This window comes from Petromyzon marinus, chromosome 31 (assembly GCF_048934315.1).
Source record: "Petromyzon marinus isolate PM22_M1 ecotype Great Lakes invasive population chromosome 31, UKy_Petmar_22M1.pri1.0, whole genome shotgun sequence".
NCBI lineage: Eukaryota > Metazoa > Chordata > Hyperoartia > Petromyzontiformes > Petromyzontidae > Petromyzon > Petromyzon marinus.
The window spans coordinates 7,830,982-7,850,257 of NC_133697.1; the positions used below are offsets into that span (position 1 = coordinate 7,830,982).

A 19,276-nucleotide genomic window follows, 5' to 3' on the forward strand; every position below is an offset into this window, starting at 1 on the left:
TGAATAGGTACGACTTCATGTGAACTTGCATATTACCTGGTCTCACATTGCTCGATTCGAAATGCACAAATCTATTCTGAGTGTAAGGAGAATAAATTTAAAGTACCCGATGAAGCCATAGAAAACTCATCTTGCAACAAGGTCAAATGTTACTGACGAGCAGTTAACGCGCACATCACCAAACTGCAAAAATGCGGAATTCCTACTGTGAAGACTTAAGATGCGAAAGAAATAAAAAAATAGGAAACATTTATCATCGTCAGTGCTGTTTAAAACTTAACCAAGAAAGATCATTAGGTTTATTCAGAGACGACAGATTTAGAATGCACAAAGTCATTGATATATATTTCTAAAAAGGATATGTTTGTTTTAATAAAGAATTAAAGCTGCATAAATTACTCATTGTTTTTTTTTTGTAAAGTCACGTATGTAGAAATACCATGAAATTATATTAAAATAAAATAAATCAATCACGAAGTTTCGACCACAACACAAGCGATCTTCATCAGGTGTAAAAAACAAATAGCACATAGGGTGACATCAACGCAACACATAGAGAGCGTTAAACTGCACGGAGGTAAATACAACAAGAAGATGAGAGACGAGAATTCAGCAAACCTAAGAAAAATTTACGTGATGCAAAACCAGTCGGCCAACGACACAGTTAGACACTTTCCTGGCAGACCACGAATTTCAGAAGAGTGCTAGATTTCGTGTTCATCCTCTGGGTTGAACATACCAGCATAGACAGAGTGAACAAATACGAGGTATAAGCTAGTCCCTGTATATGTATTTCTGCAATCTTATACCTCGTATTTGTTCACTCTGTCTATGCTGGTATGTTCAACCCAGAGGATGAACACGAAATTTAGCACTCTTCTGAAATTCGTGGTCTGCCAGGAAAGTGTCTGTGTCGTTGGCCGACTGGTTTTGCATCACGTAAATTTTTCTTAGGTTTGTTGAATTCTCGTCTCATCTTGTTGTTGTATTTACCTCCGTGCAGTTTAACGCTCTCTACGTGTTGCGTTGATGTCACCCTATGTGCTATTTGTTTTTTTTACACCTGATGAAGATCGCTTGTGTTGCGGTCGAAACGTCGCGATTGATTTATTTTATTTTAATATAATTTCATGGTATTTCTACATACGTGACTTTACCGAAAAAAAACAATGAGCAATGTTTGTTTTAGTTAAACTATTTAAAGTATTATGAAAACTATATACAGTACATTTAGGCACTATTATGCTGACAAAGAATGGAGCGGTGGCACAATGGTTATCGCACTTGCAATGAACCTGGTGACCTGAGTTAAATTCCCAGCCACAGCGAACATCAGTCACGAGTGGTATTTGAACCAGTACTAGCCATCCCTCCTTTACCAATGTGCACTGACCAGTGTGGTGAAGTATGGTCAAGCCCCATGACCAACACAGTGTCGTCGGAAGGCCTTCATCCAGCAGTAGATTGACAAAGGGTTTTGAAGAAAGTAGGCTTGCACATTTCATTCATAAGAAGCATTTTTTTTGCAGCGTAAGAATGAAATGGGAAGGAAAATATTTTCCCAGCAATTATTTTGCCCAGTGCAAACTAACATCATAGTGTGCAAATTATCTCAATGAGTACTAATTTCCCACAAGCATGATAATACATCCAAAATAATAATGCATAGATAAGTTTAAACCTAAGCTGAGCGGCAGAGCTAGCAGTTCGCAATCGGAAGGTTGCCAGTTAAAATCTTGCTTGGGGCAAATCAAACATGTACCTATTTTTTTTTTTACGATAAACGTGTGCCCGTCATAGGAATGTGGCATTTCCAACGGTGGCGCGGGGCTACAAACGGGCGATGCGAATCGGCAGCAGCGATGTTTGTTCGAGGGGCAGTCGGGGAGAGCGTAACTCGGAGAGTGGATCTGGCTTCCCCCTGTACTCACTCAGAGGAGAATGACGCTGTCTCCCTTACAACCAGCCAAAAGCTCGCACTGTAACACCATTGTTTGCATTCAAATGATAAAATTCCTGTAACAGAACAATATGTGCCAGCACCTTCCAGCATGGTTTCAATGACATGAGTATCCCTATTATATTATTAATTAGAAATGTCCGCCACTGAAACAGGTTTTTGCCTTTTTGTTATAAGCTATGTAGGGAATTTAATTATATAAATTACACCCTGTGAAATTAAATGATGGTCATAGCTTAACCCAATAACTATAGTAGTTGATTTGACATTTTTAGAGCTCATTTTTAAATCAATTTTATTCCATACATTACATACTCGGCACTAAATATGACTATAATTCCTCCGAGCACTTTAACTTGAGCCTTATATTTCTACAATCTAATAGAATGTTTAATTGGTGTAATTATTCGGCAATTTGAGGAAGCAGTACCCCAGTGGTTATCATACTGCCATACGAACCCGGTGACCTGAGTTCGAGTCCGAACCACGAATAACATCAGTGGCGAGTGATGCTATTAATGATCTTGGGACCCCCCACCCTCTCCTCCCTTCACCAACCCACAAAGTCCAACGCGGTGAAATATGGTCAAACAACCCCCATTGACGACACAGTTTGTGAAAGCCGTTCATCCAGCAGTGGGTTGACAATGCTGCAAATTACCTTTATTATAATTAAATATTGTATACTTATTATTGCTCAGAACACGGACCTGGAAAAAAAAAAGGAATATCACAATTCATTGAGTTCACCGCTCGTGACCTTCACGCCACTATTGGCAAATGTGAACACATTACTGATACAGCCACGGCTATACTATATCTATCGCATCTTAATCGTGTCAGGACTTGACAGAAACATAATAACTTTAGTTACCGGCTAGCACATTATTTATTATTACACACTGTAGGTATTGACACAGACTATTAGCTATATATTCCACATTGCTAAGTGAGAATGTATTTTTTTATAATAAAAGCAAATTATTTTAATTTTGTATTTCATCATCATGTGATCATTAATCCATTGCTAGATGCAGGCATGGTTAAGCCATCACCACCTCTCATAGTCCCTCGATGGAATAATCCACCAGGCACACCCACACACAAGCTGATTTCATTGCTCCATTTCCTCAGTGGATGTCCTCTCTAGCATGATTCCGCGACAAGCGGCTTCGTTGCAAATTAATTTACCACTCAGCAGACATAATAATGTAGAGCCCTTTGTTAATTCACTGCTGGATGACAGCAGGGGGAGTCGTTTGACCATACTTCTTCACCGCGCTGATCAGTGCGAGTTAATGAAGGCAAGGGATCCAAGACCAGTTCAAATATCACTCACCGCTAACGTTAGCTTAGAACGGGAATCAAACTCAGGTAGCCGGGTTCATAGTACAGCGTACTAACCAACGCGCCACAGCTTCAATGCTCCACCCCCATGCCGTGTATATATTGACTATCACAACATATCTCTCATCTTTAAGCAAGTTAAATTGGAGGATAGGATGAACAATCATATCGTATATTAATGGCATTAATATTTATACTAAATATATATACACATTAATACAATAATCATTCCTTTGCCAATCTTCTCCTGGATGATGGCTTCACCAAGCCTTTGGGTTGTGGGGGTTTGACTATACTTCACCACACTGGTGAAGTTTGACTATACTTCACCACACTGGTCGGTACGGGTTTGTGAAGAAGGGAGGGGCCCAGGAACTATATGTATAGTTACAGGCCTTTGTCAATCCACTGCTGGATGAAAGCCTCACAAAATTGTTCGTCATGGATTTGTAAAGAAGTGGACCATAACTGGTTCAGATATCACTCTCCACCAATGTTAACTGTGCCTGGGAGTCATACTAAGGTAGCTGGGTTCGTGGCACAGTGGGTGAACCACTACACCACCAATGCTCCCTATATTAATACATCTGACTGAAATTCATAAGTCTCCCTGGGGCATGAAAGAGGGCTTCATTTTAAAATACTTAGAGAAAAAAGTCAAGAAAACAATGACTCACAGTTGTTGTTGTGGTTGTTGTTTATAGCAATGTTTTTATCTGTAAACATTCGCCAGTGCAGATCATGCATGTGTGTATGTATTATGAGACTGTCCGGGCTGAAGCCAAGCCAATTTCAGTCATTCATGTTCATTGATAGATAATACTTTATCTGTAAAGCATTTTGTTCGTCTTGCTCATGCGAGGAGCCGCTGATGTTGATTCCGAGCTCATGTCAGCCGTGCGTGTCAAGGCAATGCCACTCCTTGCAATATTTGTGTTTGTTCATCGGCCACTCTCCAGAGGATAGTGTATACCGAAAATGCCCCCACTCACCCGGCGCTACCCAAATCAATTCATGTTGCAATTATAGTAGTTGAGTGGACCAGTCTCAGTCTGATGCCCCATGTAATTTTTCTCAGAAAATGTTCTGGTTCCACTACAGCTCAAAAGCATAAAATCTGGCAGGTCTAAATTGTATGTAATGGTTTTCCACCTACGGGGCATCATTATAAAGTTTATATTCTGGCTAAAGTTAGGTATGTTATGAAGAGGCATTTAAAATATATATATATATTTTTGTTCCCATAGCCATAAGCCACGGTGACTGAAAAACCTGTCAAAATAGATGGTTATTCACGTATAACATTATATATAACATGTCAGTTTTAAGAAATGTTAAATATGTGGTTTATTTTTTGTTTTGTACTTTTAAATTGTAAAGTCCTTCATTTTCCAAGGTATAATGGCAGAATGTTAGAGCAATGTCGGGGAAAGGAAGGTTAGTTGGGGAGTTGAGAGCAGTGAGAATTTCAAGGAAAAATGAATGAGAAATAAACACTATCGCTGAAAAAAAATTACGTTCCTGAATTTGAGAAGAAAAAAAACATGAGTGACAGGGAACATGTTGCGACATTTTTGTTGCAACACACATTCCATACAAGGTGTACCATTTCATCTCAAGCATGGCTCTTTGTCTACTTCAAAAAATGCCACATGTTCTGCTGCAAAGTCCACCATGAGGGGCCACGGGGATTTTTTTTTTATTTATGACACCGTGAATAGGGCCGTTAGAGGGGCATAGGCAAAAATTCCACGTGCGTGGGTATCTCTCGCTGGTGCCCTACCTATTTGAATGCCCTTTTACAAATCTTACCATTTCACATGTAATTATTGCTTTAAGCACGTGTACCGATATTACTCCCGACTGTGAGTGTTCATCAGAAATTCAAGACCTCAACTGGGAAGGGAAGAAATCTGAGGACTGAAGATAGTGTGACCGAAAAGGTGGAGCCCAAATATTGTCAATGACATTCATTAAACATCTAAGGTTTAACTTCTAACATATCACAAAACGTAGCAATGTTTTTCCATCAAAGATTGGTTTTGAAATTATTGTCCCTTTCATTGAAAACAAGGATAATTGAAATAGGGTTAAATATGCATGTGGGGTTATGTTCAAAACAACTGATGTTAGCCAAGCACATCAGACATAAAAATGGGCATAACGGAGTATTAATGACTAAATCACATTGATGTTCTACGCCGAAACCTTACCTATGCGATTGTGTTTTTTTTTTTGGTAACACATGCCTCTGTTAGTACGAGAAAGGCCGTGCACTGACTGGAAAGAACTGTCACAGGCGCAACGTAATGGTGCACACACGCGCACACGCGCGCACGCACAGGCACACGCGCGCACGCACGCACACACAGGCACACGCACTCGTTCACTCGCTCACACGGACCTCACATCTGCTGTGGGAAACAGTACAACAAAGCAGCGGGTGAACGTGGTCGTAACACTGTTCGGGGCTGCAACCATTGTCTTAAATCTGAAGTGACAGGCGGTTTGTTTTTGCTCAGACATTTAATGCAATGCCTCAGGGCTGTTATCTGATTTTTACTTTATTATTTTAAAGAATATGTATTCCACTGGTGAATACCATGTTACACATGGTGGCATATAAATAAAAAGGCCATTATTTTGATTGTGAAAAAAAAGTCCTATAAAATTTTTGAAAACACATTTCTCAATAACACTGCCCTAGAAGGAGAAATAAAAAAAATATCGATGAAGAAGGGCGATTGCCCAAAACATCACTTAATTTTTATATTTGTTTTCCTTTAAGTGCAGTGTTATTGACGGATGTGTTGAGTTTTTGTTATTTGTGCACCACTGCCAATACAGTATCATATTTGTTGTTGTTGTCGAAACCAATTATGATCCGAAACCAGGATGTCACGTAAGCCTTTAAATGGGCACGGAATTGTCGCAGCCAGAATGCAAGCCGTGCATGTCCTGCATCGCGATTGATCAGAAAGCGTCGTGATCACTACCAATACACTGCGCGATTAAGACCACTCACGATGCAGGAAAGCATGGCTTAACATTGCCGGCTCAACAATTTCTGGGGGATTTCCCAGCTCTCATTTGGAACCAACAAGCAATAATAATAACAATTAAGCAGCTGATCACAAACACACATTTGTCAAAAAAACGTTGTCTCGTGAAATCTTTCGACCAGAAAAAAATACATGACCCTTAATAATCATCCCAATTGCTCGAATAGTTGCAACCACAAAACGTGTCACCATGGCCAGAAGCTGTGCAAACTATAATAATAAACAAAACACGCAAATCAAGGACATCCGTCTGGTTTTAGCACTGTGGCATGCTTTAGCCCAACAAACTGATGTCCCATTAGTGATGCCCAGGAAGCGCACGACAAATTAAAGCGAAAACAATTCACTGGGATCTGCAGTGTTATTCTCATGCCATGCACAGAGAAGAAGTGGGAGGGATGTTGGAGGGTGGGGGGGAGGTTGGGTTGGGTAATCAGAAGCTTGACGCTGCCCATTGGCTCTCACAAAAGCAGAGGGTTACTGTTAAAATGCAGCAGCTTTGATGCTGTATTCATCGTAGTTTAATCTGAACCGATTTAACAAATAATAGTATTAGTAGAGCAATCATAACAACAAAAAGGTCAAATGATATACGAAACAAATAATGACGAGAACAAGATAAATAAACGATAACCAAACCAACAAATGGCTGCAGGGTTTAAAAGTAAGCGGAACGCACTGACGGCAGTTGCGCGTGATTTGATTGGAGATGATAGCTAAGAAATCAAGAGATGTTAGAAGATTCAAACACAAGGCAAACCCAAAACAAATGGCAATTAAAAAATGGTATCTACCACAATCTGTAGTTTGTTTACCATAGCGTGTCCAATGCTTGACAGCTTTGCAGAAAGGGGGAGGAAAAATGGAAATTAAAATTGTGAACTTAAGATTGTTACTCAAAACATGATGGCAGTAAAGTGTTAGTATTGTACGTTAACAGCCGGTCAAGGTTAGTAAATGACACATTCCATGAATGAAATATGTTAGTATTCTAATAAGCATGTTAGTTAACACATAAGTAAGGCAACCAAATTCTACACGAACAAAGCAGACCAAAAAATAGGTCTTAAAAACAAAGTTGTGACAATAAAATCAAGCAAGTTAGTAGCTTCCTGCATTCCTCCTTCCTAAATTAAAATTTCTGAACGGTTTACTGTAACTTGAGGTAAATACCATCTCATACTGGTTGGTGTGTGGCTATATTGGGAAGTTCCTTTTATCATATGGTAAGTTTTATCAGGTCATGAAATTAAATATATGACAAACTGATCCATCTAAATCTGATTTATCAGAATGTTATCAAAGGTATTTACATTTTTATTTTAATGTTTCCCATCATCGACAGCAAGCAAAGTCAGTACAGGTGAAGTTTGTTCTAGACGTGGACTTTTTATAAATTAATCTTGTTCACAGTATCCCGCTGTAATGTTTTTTGTTATATATATGTTGACCGTTCCTCCAATTCAAGACTTTGTGTAGAAGCAATTGCATTAAGAAATATTTGTCATTTGAAAGTGACAAATTAACATATTTGTATTTCCACTCTTTCCCTGTTTAAAACATGTTACTTTTCAACAACTCCCAGATATCTTCTTAACGCCGGCTAGCGTCTTGACTTTCGATAACTCTGTCGACCTTCAAAGGAGGAGGGGGAAACAGGACAAAACAATCTAATGATAGAATTATCGCCGATGAACTCGTTTCATTTTCCGTCGTCGAGGAGAGCCGGTCTCCTCCGTCCATCTTTGCCACCTGTCCGCCACTCTCCTGCGAAGCCACACGAACATTTACCTGCCGCAGGTTTCGAGTTACTTTGACGTCATGCCAGTTGTTGTCGTTGAACTTCCCAGTGACGGGTTCCACGAGCGCCTCAAAAGCACCCGAGCCCAGGTTTATAACAAGCGACACGGCACCGTCCTTGAGCGCCAGGTTCACGTAGTCTGCTGCTTTGCCCGTGTGGAGAATCAGCCCGTTGCGCTGCAGGGTCTTGAAGGACAGTGTGATCTCATCACTGCTGCTCTGGATGGGATGAGCGGCCAGGTCGTAGCAGAGGTACTCTGACCCTTTGAAGGTGGCCATGCTTTCTTCTCTTCCTGTAATATTACAAGAAAGGAAACATTTAATTATTTTTATTTTTATTATTACACTTTTTACCCATATGCAGGAAAACCTCAGTGAGTCTCAATGCTCTTTTTCACGAGGGTCCTGCCAAGTCTTCGCAGTAAGGGGACGTTGCGTAATCCCAAGTCAGTAAGTGCAGGCAATTTTTCAGCATTGGGATGTTTGGCCAATACCAGTTACATTGCGTTTTTCTTTTTTTTTGTTTTAGCTCCAGGAGACTGGAGATAACCAGAGGAAATCCATGGAGAACAGAGGGAGAAGATGCAGACTCCACACACTCGAGTTGGTTAATCGATCCCCAGGCACTTCTCGCTGCGAGCCGCAAGTGTCACCCACCGAGCCACCCTGGCCACCGCCCAAACGCGAGGTTAAAAGCGCAACGGGAGGATTCACAACAAGGGATGTAAATGAAGCGCACGTTGATTGGTGGAATTGGACAAGGTCAGGAAGGTCAAGTTTTCAGCGTTCATCATGTTAGGCTGAAATGACATTCGCCGCATTAACTAAAAAAAATACATTTTCAACACATTACGGAAAGATCCACCCCACCAGTGAAAACACTTCAACCGTCATTGAATTAAACATAATTTTGAAATGTATTCGGAACGAAATCATCCTTGCCGGATCAGTTTCAAATGAGCATATATCCCAAATGTCAGCATTAATGTATCGTAACTTTTGATTTAAAGCTTTCGTGACTGCAAGGATTCATATACTTGGTTCTTTCGGTAAAGTCACGTAGAAGGGAAAGAATAAAATAATACAAATATAAAACAATAAAATTCTCACGACGTTTCGACTGCAACACAAGTAATCGTCATCAGGTGTGAAAACCACAGCAGGAACATTTTCTTGCTGTGGTTTTCACATCTGATGATGATTGCTTGTGTTGCAGTCGAAACGTCGTGAGAATTTTATTGTTTTATATTTGTATTATTTTATTCTTTCCCTTCTACGTGACTTTACCGAAAGAACCAAGAATATCGTAACTTTATGCATCGCAACTTCCATTCGATGGTTACAAAATATATGCATTGTATAAGAACCTGCACTTTAAACAAATGTAATAGTAAATAAATATTCTAGATTTGAAGCTTTCGTGACTGCAAGGATCCATACTCTTTGGTTCTATTCGGTAAAGTCACGTAGGCAAAAAAATGAAAACAACAAAAATAACGACGTTTCGGCCACAACACAAGCGGCCTTCATCAGGTGAAGGGACCAGCCTGTCCAGCGTGACTTTACCGAATAGAACCAAAGAGTATAGTAAATAAATAACAAAAAAATATGTAATGCGTTTCAGTAACACCTCCCCCCCCTCCCCCCCCAAAAAAAAAACCTGCTACAAAATGATTTTTAAAAAAAAACCTGAAAACAACGGTCACGGTCTATGCCCGTTGCCACGGCAACTATCTGCCCCGGCTGGCCGGCTATTACAATGCAGCCTATGGACAAGCTCTGCTGTATCAGCATTGTGTGTGTGTGTAATTTACGTTCGGGCACCCTTGGCTCCCCGTATTTTCATTTCAAGATTCGGCACGCTCTTTTTTAAATGTCTGATTTTATTGTAAGGGCCAGACCTTTTTTGCGCGCGTGTGCGCGCGAATTGCCCTATTAGTTTGTTTAATTCTCTTGCAGAAACAGACCGCTGAAATGCTGAGAAGTTAAAGGACATCTATCATTTTTTAAAAAAAAATCCCGTGAATTAATCATTCAGTTAGACGCAAGTGAATTGTTTTCGTCCTTCAAACCCGTTACTTCACCTTTCAAGTGCATGTATATAATTTGCCACGCTGTATGTATGTATGTTTGTTGAACTTCTTTCGCACCGTACGTAGCCAACCGTGCTAATCGGAGTTGCAAATGAAGATACAGTTTTGCAATCTGCACATTCCCACAATTATCTGCCGGTATAGTGGCGCAAATGGCGAACGCGCTTGCAATTCGATCTCCAGGCACGGCAGTCGAAGCAGTGGGGATGTGAGTTCCGTCAATTTCACCCACCTCTGTCCCAACCAGATGTGTCGTCGTGTTGTGTGTGACGGGGTAAAGTGTGGGTTCTAGATTTAAAGCTTTCGTGACTGCAAGGATCCATACTCTTTGGTTCTATTCGGTAAAGTCACGTAGGTAAAAAATAAAACGACAAAAATCACGACGTTTCGGCCACAACACAAGCGGCCTTCATCAGGTGAAGGGATCAGGCTGTCTAGAGAACGGCGCTGGAGTGAAACACAGCCACGCTCAGACTGCGGACCTTTAAGCTGTGTGCGAGCAAACAACGTGACTTTACCGAATAGAACCAAAGAGTAAAGTGTGGGTACTTCCACCTCTTTCAAGATGTCTAGCCGGCGCGGGGAGAGTAGCCTTGACACGTAGGTCCAGTAAGTGTCAGCTTTGTATATTCTGATGCCCTTTAAAAAATCCCGAATTTGCAATGCATTGTTTAACGTGTTGATTAAAGGATGCTGAAATTCAATCTTCTACAAATGATAGGGGAGAGCAGCTTCCATGGACAATGCTGGTCCGTTGCATTGTCCCTATTAGCCAATCGGTATGCACAACTATAATCAATATCGTGTGCGTGTGTGGGCACAATGCATGAATGATTTTAATTATTTTTGTAATTATTATTTCCATTGTCCAATAATACTACCAGCGGGATGTTGCCCGTGGTGCAATGCTTAGCTCACTAGATTTTCAATCCCGAGGTCGCCGGATTGATTTGAACCTCCCGCAACGGCAGTCGAAACAATAAGGGGGCACTTTCTTTGTAAAATCCCCACCGCCTCTGTCTAACCCAGCAGTTTAAATGGGTGCATCGTGATCGGTTCATTAGCAGGGTTCACGATAGCTCTCATTGAGATGAAACTATTGTAAACACATTTTTGGTACAAAGGTGTGTTCCTAATTGGGACTCACTGTTGAATAAACAGGGCAAATTAGGGATGATCAATAAGCCTTTTTGGCCAACGCGGTAACGTGACATGTCATGGCCACAGCTCCCCCAAGCGACTTGGCGATGTTGTGCCATGCGCTGTGCGTCGTCATTTCATCATGCGGACTCGGAAGATAACGTTGCTCATCATCTTCAGCAGCCGCTAACACTAACACCTGCATGCTGATTTAACCACTCCATCTCCACGGTGGTCCTCCACTTGGGCATTTTCCCTATCAGGGCTGCCACTGTTATCATTTTTGTCAACAGTCACTGTCACGTGTCTAAATCGCATGCACCTCTCCATATTTAAGGTAGATGGTATGTATAGTATGTTTAATAATAAAAATGTATGCTTACACGGATAACCACGTTTGAAAGCGTTACAGAATGAATGCGGATGCATTAGATTTCTTCCTTGCTGTTTTATATACAAAAACAGCTTTTGTGTTACGTGCGAATGTGTTTACACAAAAATAGAAAAGCCCATGCCCTAACATATAACGAGTCGACGTAATTTTCACAATTAAAAACACAATTACTTTTCACTTTAATGTGTTTGATTGCACACCCCAGATCATAAAACTATTTATTTTAATATCAAGTGTTACGTACTTTTTCAGTCATTACTGCACAATTTCAGACAATTCACAATTTGTATTTATTTGTCGATGATTACTCTGTTATATAATTGTCGAATACATCAACATTTATACCTAATCAGTGGAGGAAAATATTAAGTTTAACATCCAGGTACTCTGATATTATTGATAATGGACATCTTGCAGCATATTCACACATCTCATTAGTTTAGAAATTCGTATCATCACTGTCGAATCAAAGCACTATTGAGTAGCACAATAAATGCAAGTGATTCCCTGCTCAAGTGACTATAGAGGCAGCGCTCATTTTCCATTTACAGCTCTGAACCAGTGATATAAATTCCACATTCCTATGGCAGGGGCGAGTCTATGCAGAGGACAACTACCGTTGACTTCACCACAATCTGGTACAAATTTTATTTCATAGCGAATCCAGGATTTAAACTCGCAACCTTCTGATTGCGAGCTGATGAGTCTCCGAGCTACCTGCCCTGTTATAGTTGCACAAAAGGTTTGAAGAAAAAAAAAGAATAAAAAAACAATCTAAATAATTTCGATTAATGTCGACATAATGTTCGGGGGCTTAGCGCGCCCCCGGAATAACATTAGCACGACCTTCCAAACATCCATCGCCTCCGGTGTTTTTGAAACGCGTTTTCGTTTTCTCTTTCTCCACGATATTGTGCCAATATATGAAAGGCGCAGCAGGTGTGTCGTGCACCGAAATCAATAAACATTTAATAGCCACCTTGTCCGGAGTAAAAAAAAAAATACGCACAAATACATCTCGATGGCCTCACGCTGAGCACTTTAGCATGGATTTTCATCATGCACCATCGGCCGGAGAATCACAGCGATACTAATGCTCTTTATGGATTTTGAGCAACATCAATGCATGTCCAGCGTGAAGCCAGATGGTGGCACGGCACGGTGCATTCACGTGTAATAAGATCCTCCCCATGAGGGACCCCTTATCCCCTTTTTTTCTTAGCCGCGATTCCCTCCCCCACCCACCTCTCCCATCAACAAAAATCCACTCCTACAGGAACGGCTACCCACCTCTGGTGCCTTTCCAAGGACAACAAACAGTAAAACAAAAAATTGGGCCACTCTGGCGCTGACGTGACTTGATGATGCCCCGCGAAAGAAACAACGCTTTCCTGCTACAGCGATTCGCGGATATCATATCGGACGAATGCGTTTCGCCTGTTAAACACCGGCTCGGGAGCAACCGACGATATTTAAGTTCGTGTGCGTTGCGTCGCACACGAACTGTAGTTAATAGTGAAGGAGAGAGGGTGATTAACGTTCTCACGCGCACACTCTTTTGTGTTTATTTAAATATGCATTACTTTTCGATTTAAAGCTTTCATGACTGCAGGGATTCATCTTCTTGGTTCTTTCGGTAAAGTCACGTAGAATGGAAATAAAATAATAATAAAACATAATAAAATAAAATTCTCACGACGTTTCGGCCACAACACAAGTAGCCTTCTTCAGGCGAAGGAACAGAACTGTCGGGACGACAGCGCTTCAATGAACGCTGCTAAGGTTGGCAGCGTCTTTTAAGCTGGGTGGGAGGAGCAGAGCGCCTTGACAAAGGAGTTTACATATCAACAGAAGAATTTAGCATTGAAATAGCTGTGTTAAAGTGTTGGATTAGCAGGGTGTTAAAGTCAGAAATTAGCATGTAACTGGGAGATTAGCATGATGTTAATGTGAGGGATTAGCATGTAACTGGTCACGGAAATAGCTATGTTAAAGTCAGAGTTTACATATCAACAGAGGCATTTAGTATATTGACGCTAAAGGACTGCAACTACCCAACTATCAAACAATAAAACCGATGTGAAAAAAAATAAGTATAAACTACATCAATATAATAAATGTACTCAATATATTCTTCAATAAGTTGAGCTATTAACATAAAGTAACTGGGTATACACTACACTATATAATGAATACCATATAGTAAACTGATAAAAAACTAAAATATAAACTGCATCAATGTTATCAATAAACTCAATATACTCTCCAATCAGCTGAGCTACTAACAATAAGTCGTTATACATTACAATTCTAAGTTGAAAAAAGGGTGGCGTTTTTTTCTTTTCAACGTTAGCACCACGGAAAGCAACGAGCTTTGTTCAGACGGCCGAGTCCATCTATGCTCGGAACGGAGGAGGGGGGAGAAACAGCCACGATGTGCTGCTCTGTCCTGTGTTGCGTTACAACTATGTTATAAACTAGACTACTATACATTGCAATGTTATACCTTCCAATCTAAACTACATTGTATAATATCGTATACACAGCCCAATGTAAGCTCTAACATTATGCATTATATTGATATGTCTCCAACTAAACTTTTTTCTACATTACACGACTATACACCGTAATATACACTGCCATAGACAAACCCACCCTTGAATTATACAATGCGTTACTATATACTACCCTATACTTTAGACTGTAAAATATTAGACTTGTAATATTACACTATGCATTATTCTACCAACCCTACTGTATATTCACTATATAATTACGATACTATATATTGCCTTATGAATTATGTTAAACATTACAATGTTATACTATTTATTATTATACAACATGCTATAAACCATACCATTGACCGTCGTGTGAAAGGTATTAAGAGGCGGTGCCAGCGAATGGACTGCGGTCTGAAAGTCACCATAAAATACAATCATTCATAATAAAGGTTTTTGGGTTAGATCGCGATCTAACCCAAAAAACCTTTATTATGAATAATATTGGTCGCGAAAGCCTACGTGTTAAACTGAAAATACAATCAATTAAGAACCAAAATGGTTTATAACGTCTTTCCAATGGTTACTAAGCCAGAATCCATCTTCTCGGTTGAAATTGTCTCTGCGTTTGTATATGTGGATGGCCTCATGAACGAATCTCTCATGGTAGCCAGATGGCTTGCAAAGAACCTCCGTCTTGGAGAAATCAATGTCATGTGAGCTCACTGAATTATAACAGCGATCTGCCACGGCTGAGGTGTTCGTCCTACCGTGTTTCAAGTCTGCTTTATGTTCACGGATGTGGTCCGAGATATGTCGTTTGGTTTCTCCAATGTAGCTGCTACCACAGAGGCAACTTAGTTTGTAGACGCCCGGGTACTGTATGTCTGGAACCACATATTTTACAGACGGAACCAGATCACGGATTTTATGTACTGTGTTATTCAAGATTTTGGAGATCTTTTTTGTGACCCCCGCAATGTAGGGTAATGTGATGGTTTTGAATGGCTCCTCAAGAGGATCTATCTTCATGGCTGGAGTGATGGCTTTGCGGATTGTGTAGTCGGAGTAACCATTAGCCTTGAGAGCTTGGTGTACGTGCTTGAGTTCACTGGCAATGTGTTCCTGGTCGGAAATGCATTGGGCTCTATGGTATAGAGTCTTGATGAGGGAGTTCTTCTGGGATGGATGGTGGTGGGAATCCGGTTTTAAGTAAGCATCCGTATGGGTATCTTTCCTGTAGACAAAGTGGCTCATTGAACCATCAGGTCTCCTTTTAATTAGGACATCCAAAAAGGGTAGCTTGCCATCTTTTTCGACTTCCATGGTAAATCTGATGGCTGGGTGTATGGAATTGATGTGGTCGAGGAATTGGTCTAGAGCAGGCCGGCCATGTGGCCAGATGACAAAAGTGTCATCCACGTACCTCTTCCATAAGGTCGGGCGTAGAGTGGCAGTCTGGATGGCGTCAGTTTCAAATTTCTCCATGAAAACGTTGGCTACAACCGGAGATAGGGGGGAGCCCATTGGGGTGCCCTCAGTTTGTTTGTAGAAAGTTCCATTCCATGAAGAATATATTGAGTGCATTTATTATATTGATTAGTTTATACTTAGTTTTTTCACATCGGTTTTATTGTATGATAGTTGGGTAGTTGCAGTCCTTTAGCGTCAATATACTAAATGCCTCTGTTGATATGTAAACTCTGACTTTAACATAGCTATTTCCGTGACCAGTTACATGCTAATCCCTCACATTAACATCATGCTAATCACCCAGTTACATGCTAATTTCTGACTTTAACACCTTGCTAATCCAACACTTTAACACAGCTATTTCAATGCTAAATTCTCCTGTTGATATGTAAACTCCTTTGTCAAGGCACTCTGCTCCTCCCACCTAGCTTAAAAGACGCTGCGAATCTTAGCAGTGTTCATTGAAGCACTGTCGTCCCGACAGTTCTGTTCCTTCACCTGAAGAAGGCTATTTGAGTTGTGGCCGAAACGTCGTGAGAATTTTATTTTATTATGTTTTATTTTTAATTATTTTATGCATTACATATTAAGCGAGGCTTAGCCAGCGCCCACGTTGGCTATGTTAATCGAAGGATTTGCATTTTTTTCGCATTTATTTTTGTTCCACAAAAGGATTTTTCAATTATAAAAAATACTCAAACGCGCCTCAATAATTTCGGATTTTTCAAGAAATGTTAATTGCGGCACTGCGCGCGGTGATGCGCTCCACACCAACAGCAAGAGAGGAAAGTTAACCCGAAATGATAGTGGACGTCTAATTTACGCCCAAGGTACAGATTGCACGCCCCTCCCTCCCCTCCCTCGCGCTTTTAAAAAAAATATCTTATAATGGGTTTCATTTAATCAGGAACAATATTTATTTAAGAGATGTTAATTTGGGTAGCACGTATTGTATTGCCTAATTTACACCATTTTTAATGAAAAATTCACAATGATGTTAAATATAATTGCGTGATTCTGCACATTCGTATTTACAACAACAACAACAAAAGGATTATTTAGACATTTCTCTGGCACAGCCGATAGTTTTACTCCGTTGCTTCGCTATTCATCGCCTTTCTCCAAAAGCAGATTCACTCCAAGTCGCTCGACCACCGACAGTCGAGTTACCCGTACGCATCACTCTTCTCTCGCAATTACCATGACGACTGCTGCTCCCACGAATTTTCACTCACTGGTACCCTCCACCCATGTCCACCAGACCGACTGTCGCATTCTCATACGTGAGTACGGGGTGGTCCAGATGTCTTGTGACCTGCCATTTAATTCTCTAAAACAAAATAGATGTTTTTTTTGTATAGTTGATTTAAAACAGAAATGAATATGCAAAGGGAAAAAAATGTCGGGTTCAATTGGAGGGGGGGTCACAATACATATGGACCGCACTGTATGTACGTTGCACTTCTTTCGCACCGTACGTAGCTAACCGTGCTCATTATATCACGACACTGCGGTTCACAACACTCCCTCGCACCAAACAACTCTGGAATTCGCTCCCATCATGTATTTTCCCAAGTTCTAATAATCTTTCTAAAAAAAATTAAAAAAATATATTACACCTTCAATAATACTGATTGTTGCTAATTGCTTAGCCTTTCATGTCTTTAAACCTGTGGGCTTATGCTCAGTAACCGTGATGTAAATAATATAAATCAAATCGGGACACCGACATTTTAAAAATTATATTTAATAGATTACCGCCGTATTAAAACTGGGAGTCATCCCCCCAAGGGAGCATTTATTTAAAAAAACAAAGCTTGTTTGTCGTGTTTAATAGCCCTACTTGGACAGACTTACATTGGCCTCGGTGAACTCGCTCATTACATCGGAAAGGTATTCGCTACTGGAGCATTAATCAATCAATCTTGACTCTCAAGGAGCAGCTCTGGACATTTGAGGGTTTATTTATCATTACATTGACTACAGCGATCTATATAAACATTGACTCTGTACCAGACATAAGGTTTGAGCAAGACAATGGGCCATTCTCTGACACGTGGTACCGATGGCACAAGTGGAAAAAATAATGGGGGGGAGGGGGGGCGGAATTAAAACGTATATTTCTTTATTTTAAATAACATGGCTCATAAATACACCTACAGGTTGTCCAGGACAATGGGACACCACATTCCATTCACTTCTCCCTACAGTATTACTTGTGTGAAACATGAGACAAGGTTTTACTAATTTACTTGATGGGGATTAACCATAGCAATCATCTCTCCCCTAATGGCAGACTAATGCCCACTCGCAGGCCAAGTACTGAATCACCTTTTGTCATACAGGGACAGCTGCCACCGTGGGTGCCCTTTCGAATGTGTTGAGATGAAATGTGATGTAAGTCGCTAATCTGGGATGCCACTGGCGTACGGGAGGGTGGCTCTTGTGAAAAACAAATCATCGTCATTGTCATCAGACAGTCATACAAGAAAGAGACAACCCAAATAATTTTAAAAAGTGGCAACAGACCAACAAGCCGTTTTATATTCCTCTCTAGATGGAAACAATTATACTGATACAGTCTGTTCTACCGATAATGCGTGTTTTTCATGACGCAAATTGAATATAATACGATGAAGGCATTAGGAAACAGTTTTTTTATATATATATAATGCGGATGCGAATTGGATGTAATGCGATTGAGTGAATAGAATTACGTCACGTGAATTAGGAATAAGTGGTCGTATGGCTGCCTTGGCGTAGCATCACACAAGGAGGGATGCTGCTGGATGCTTCTACAGTGAGGGAAAAAGTATTTGATCCCCTGCTGATTTTGTACGTTTGCCCACTGACGAAGAAATGATTAGTCTATAATTTTAATGGTAGGTTTATTTGAACAGTGAGAGACAGAATAACAACAAAAAAATCCAGAAAAACGCATGTCAAAAATGTTCTAAATTGATTGGCATTTTAATGAGGGAAAAAAGTATTTGACCCCTCTGCAAAACATGACTTAGTACTTGGTGGCAAAACCCTTGTTGGCAATCACAGAGGTCAGACGTTTCTTGTAGTTGGCCACCAGGTTTGCACACATCTCAGGAGGGATTTTGTCCCACTCCTCTTTGCAGATCTTCTCCAAGTCATTAAGATTTCGAGGCTGACGTTTGGCAACTAGAACCTTCAGCTCCCTCCACAGATTTCTATGGGATTAAGGTCTGGAGACTGGCGAGGCTACTCCAGGACCTTAATGTACTTCTTCTTGAACCACTCCGTTGTTGCCTTGGCCGTGTGTTTTTGGGTCATTGTCATGCTGGAATACCCATCCACGACCTATTTTCAATGCCCTGGCTGAGGGAAGGAGGTTCTCACCCAAGATTTGATGGTACATGGCCCCGTCCATCGTGCCTTTGATGTGGTGAACTTGTCCTGTCCCCTTAGCAGAAAAATACTCCCAAAGCATGACGTTTCCACCTCCATGTTTTATGGTGAGGATGGTGTTCTTGGGG

At 40.6% G+C, this 19,276-nt stretch overlaps 1 protein-coding gene across 40 annotated transcripts in view; it reads right to left on the bottom strand.

Annotated features, from left to right (window-relative positions):
- The window catches only part of LOC116947744 (neurexin-1-like), a 401,559-nt gene that overhangs the window by 286,785 nt on the left and 95,498 nt on the right, over window positions 1-19,276 (bottom strand). For 20 of the 40 annotated variants that reach the window (XM_076070802.1, XM_076070785.1, XM_076070796.1 and 17 more), the window contains 2 exons: window positions 8,161-8,462; window positions 7,164-7,208 (listed from right to left, as the gene is read on the bottom strand). In XM_076070802.1, the coding sequence (XP_075926917.1) occupies window positions 7,164-7,208; window positions 8,161-8,462 (347 nt within the window). The remainder of the gene's footprint in view (window positions 1-7,163; window positions 7,209-8,160; window positions 8,463-19,276) is intronic. The other 20 variants (XM_076070791.1, XM_032963811.2, XM_032963824.2 and 17 more) reach the window with 2 other exon arrangements.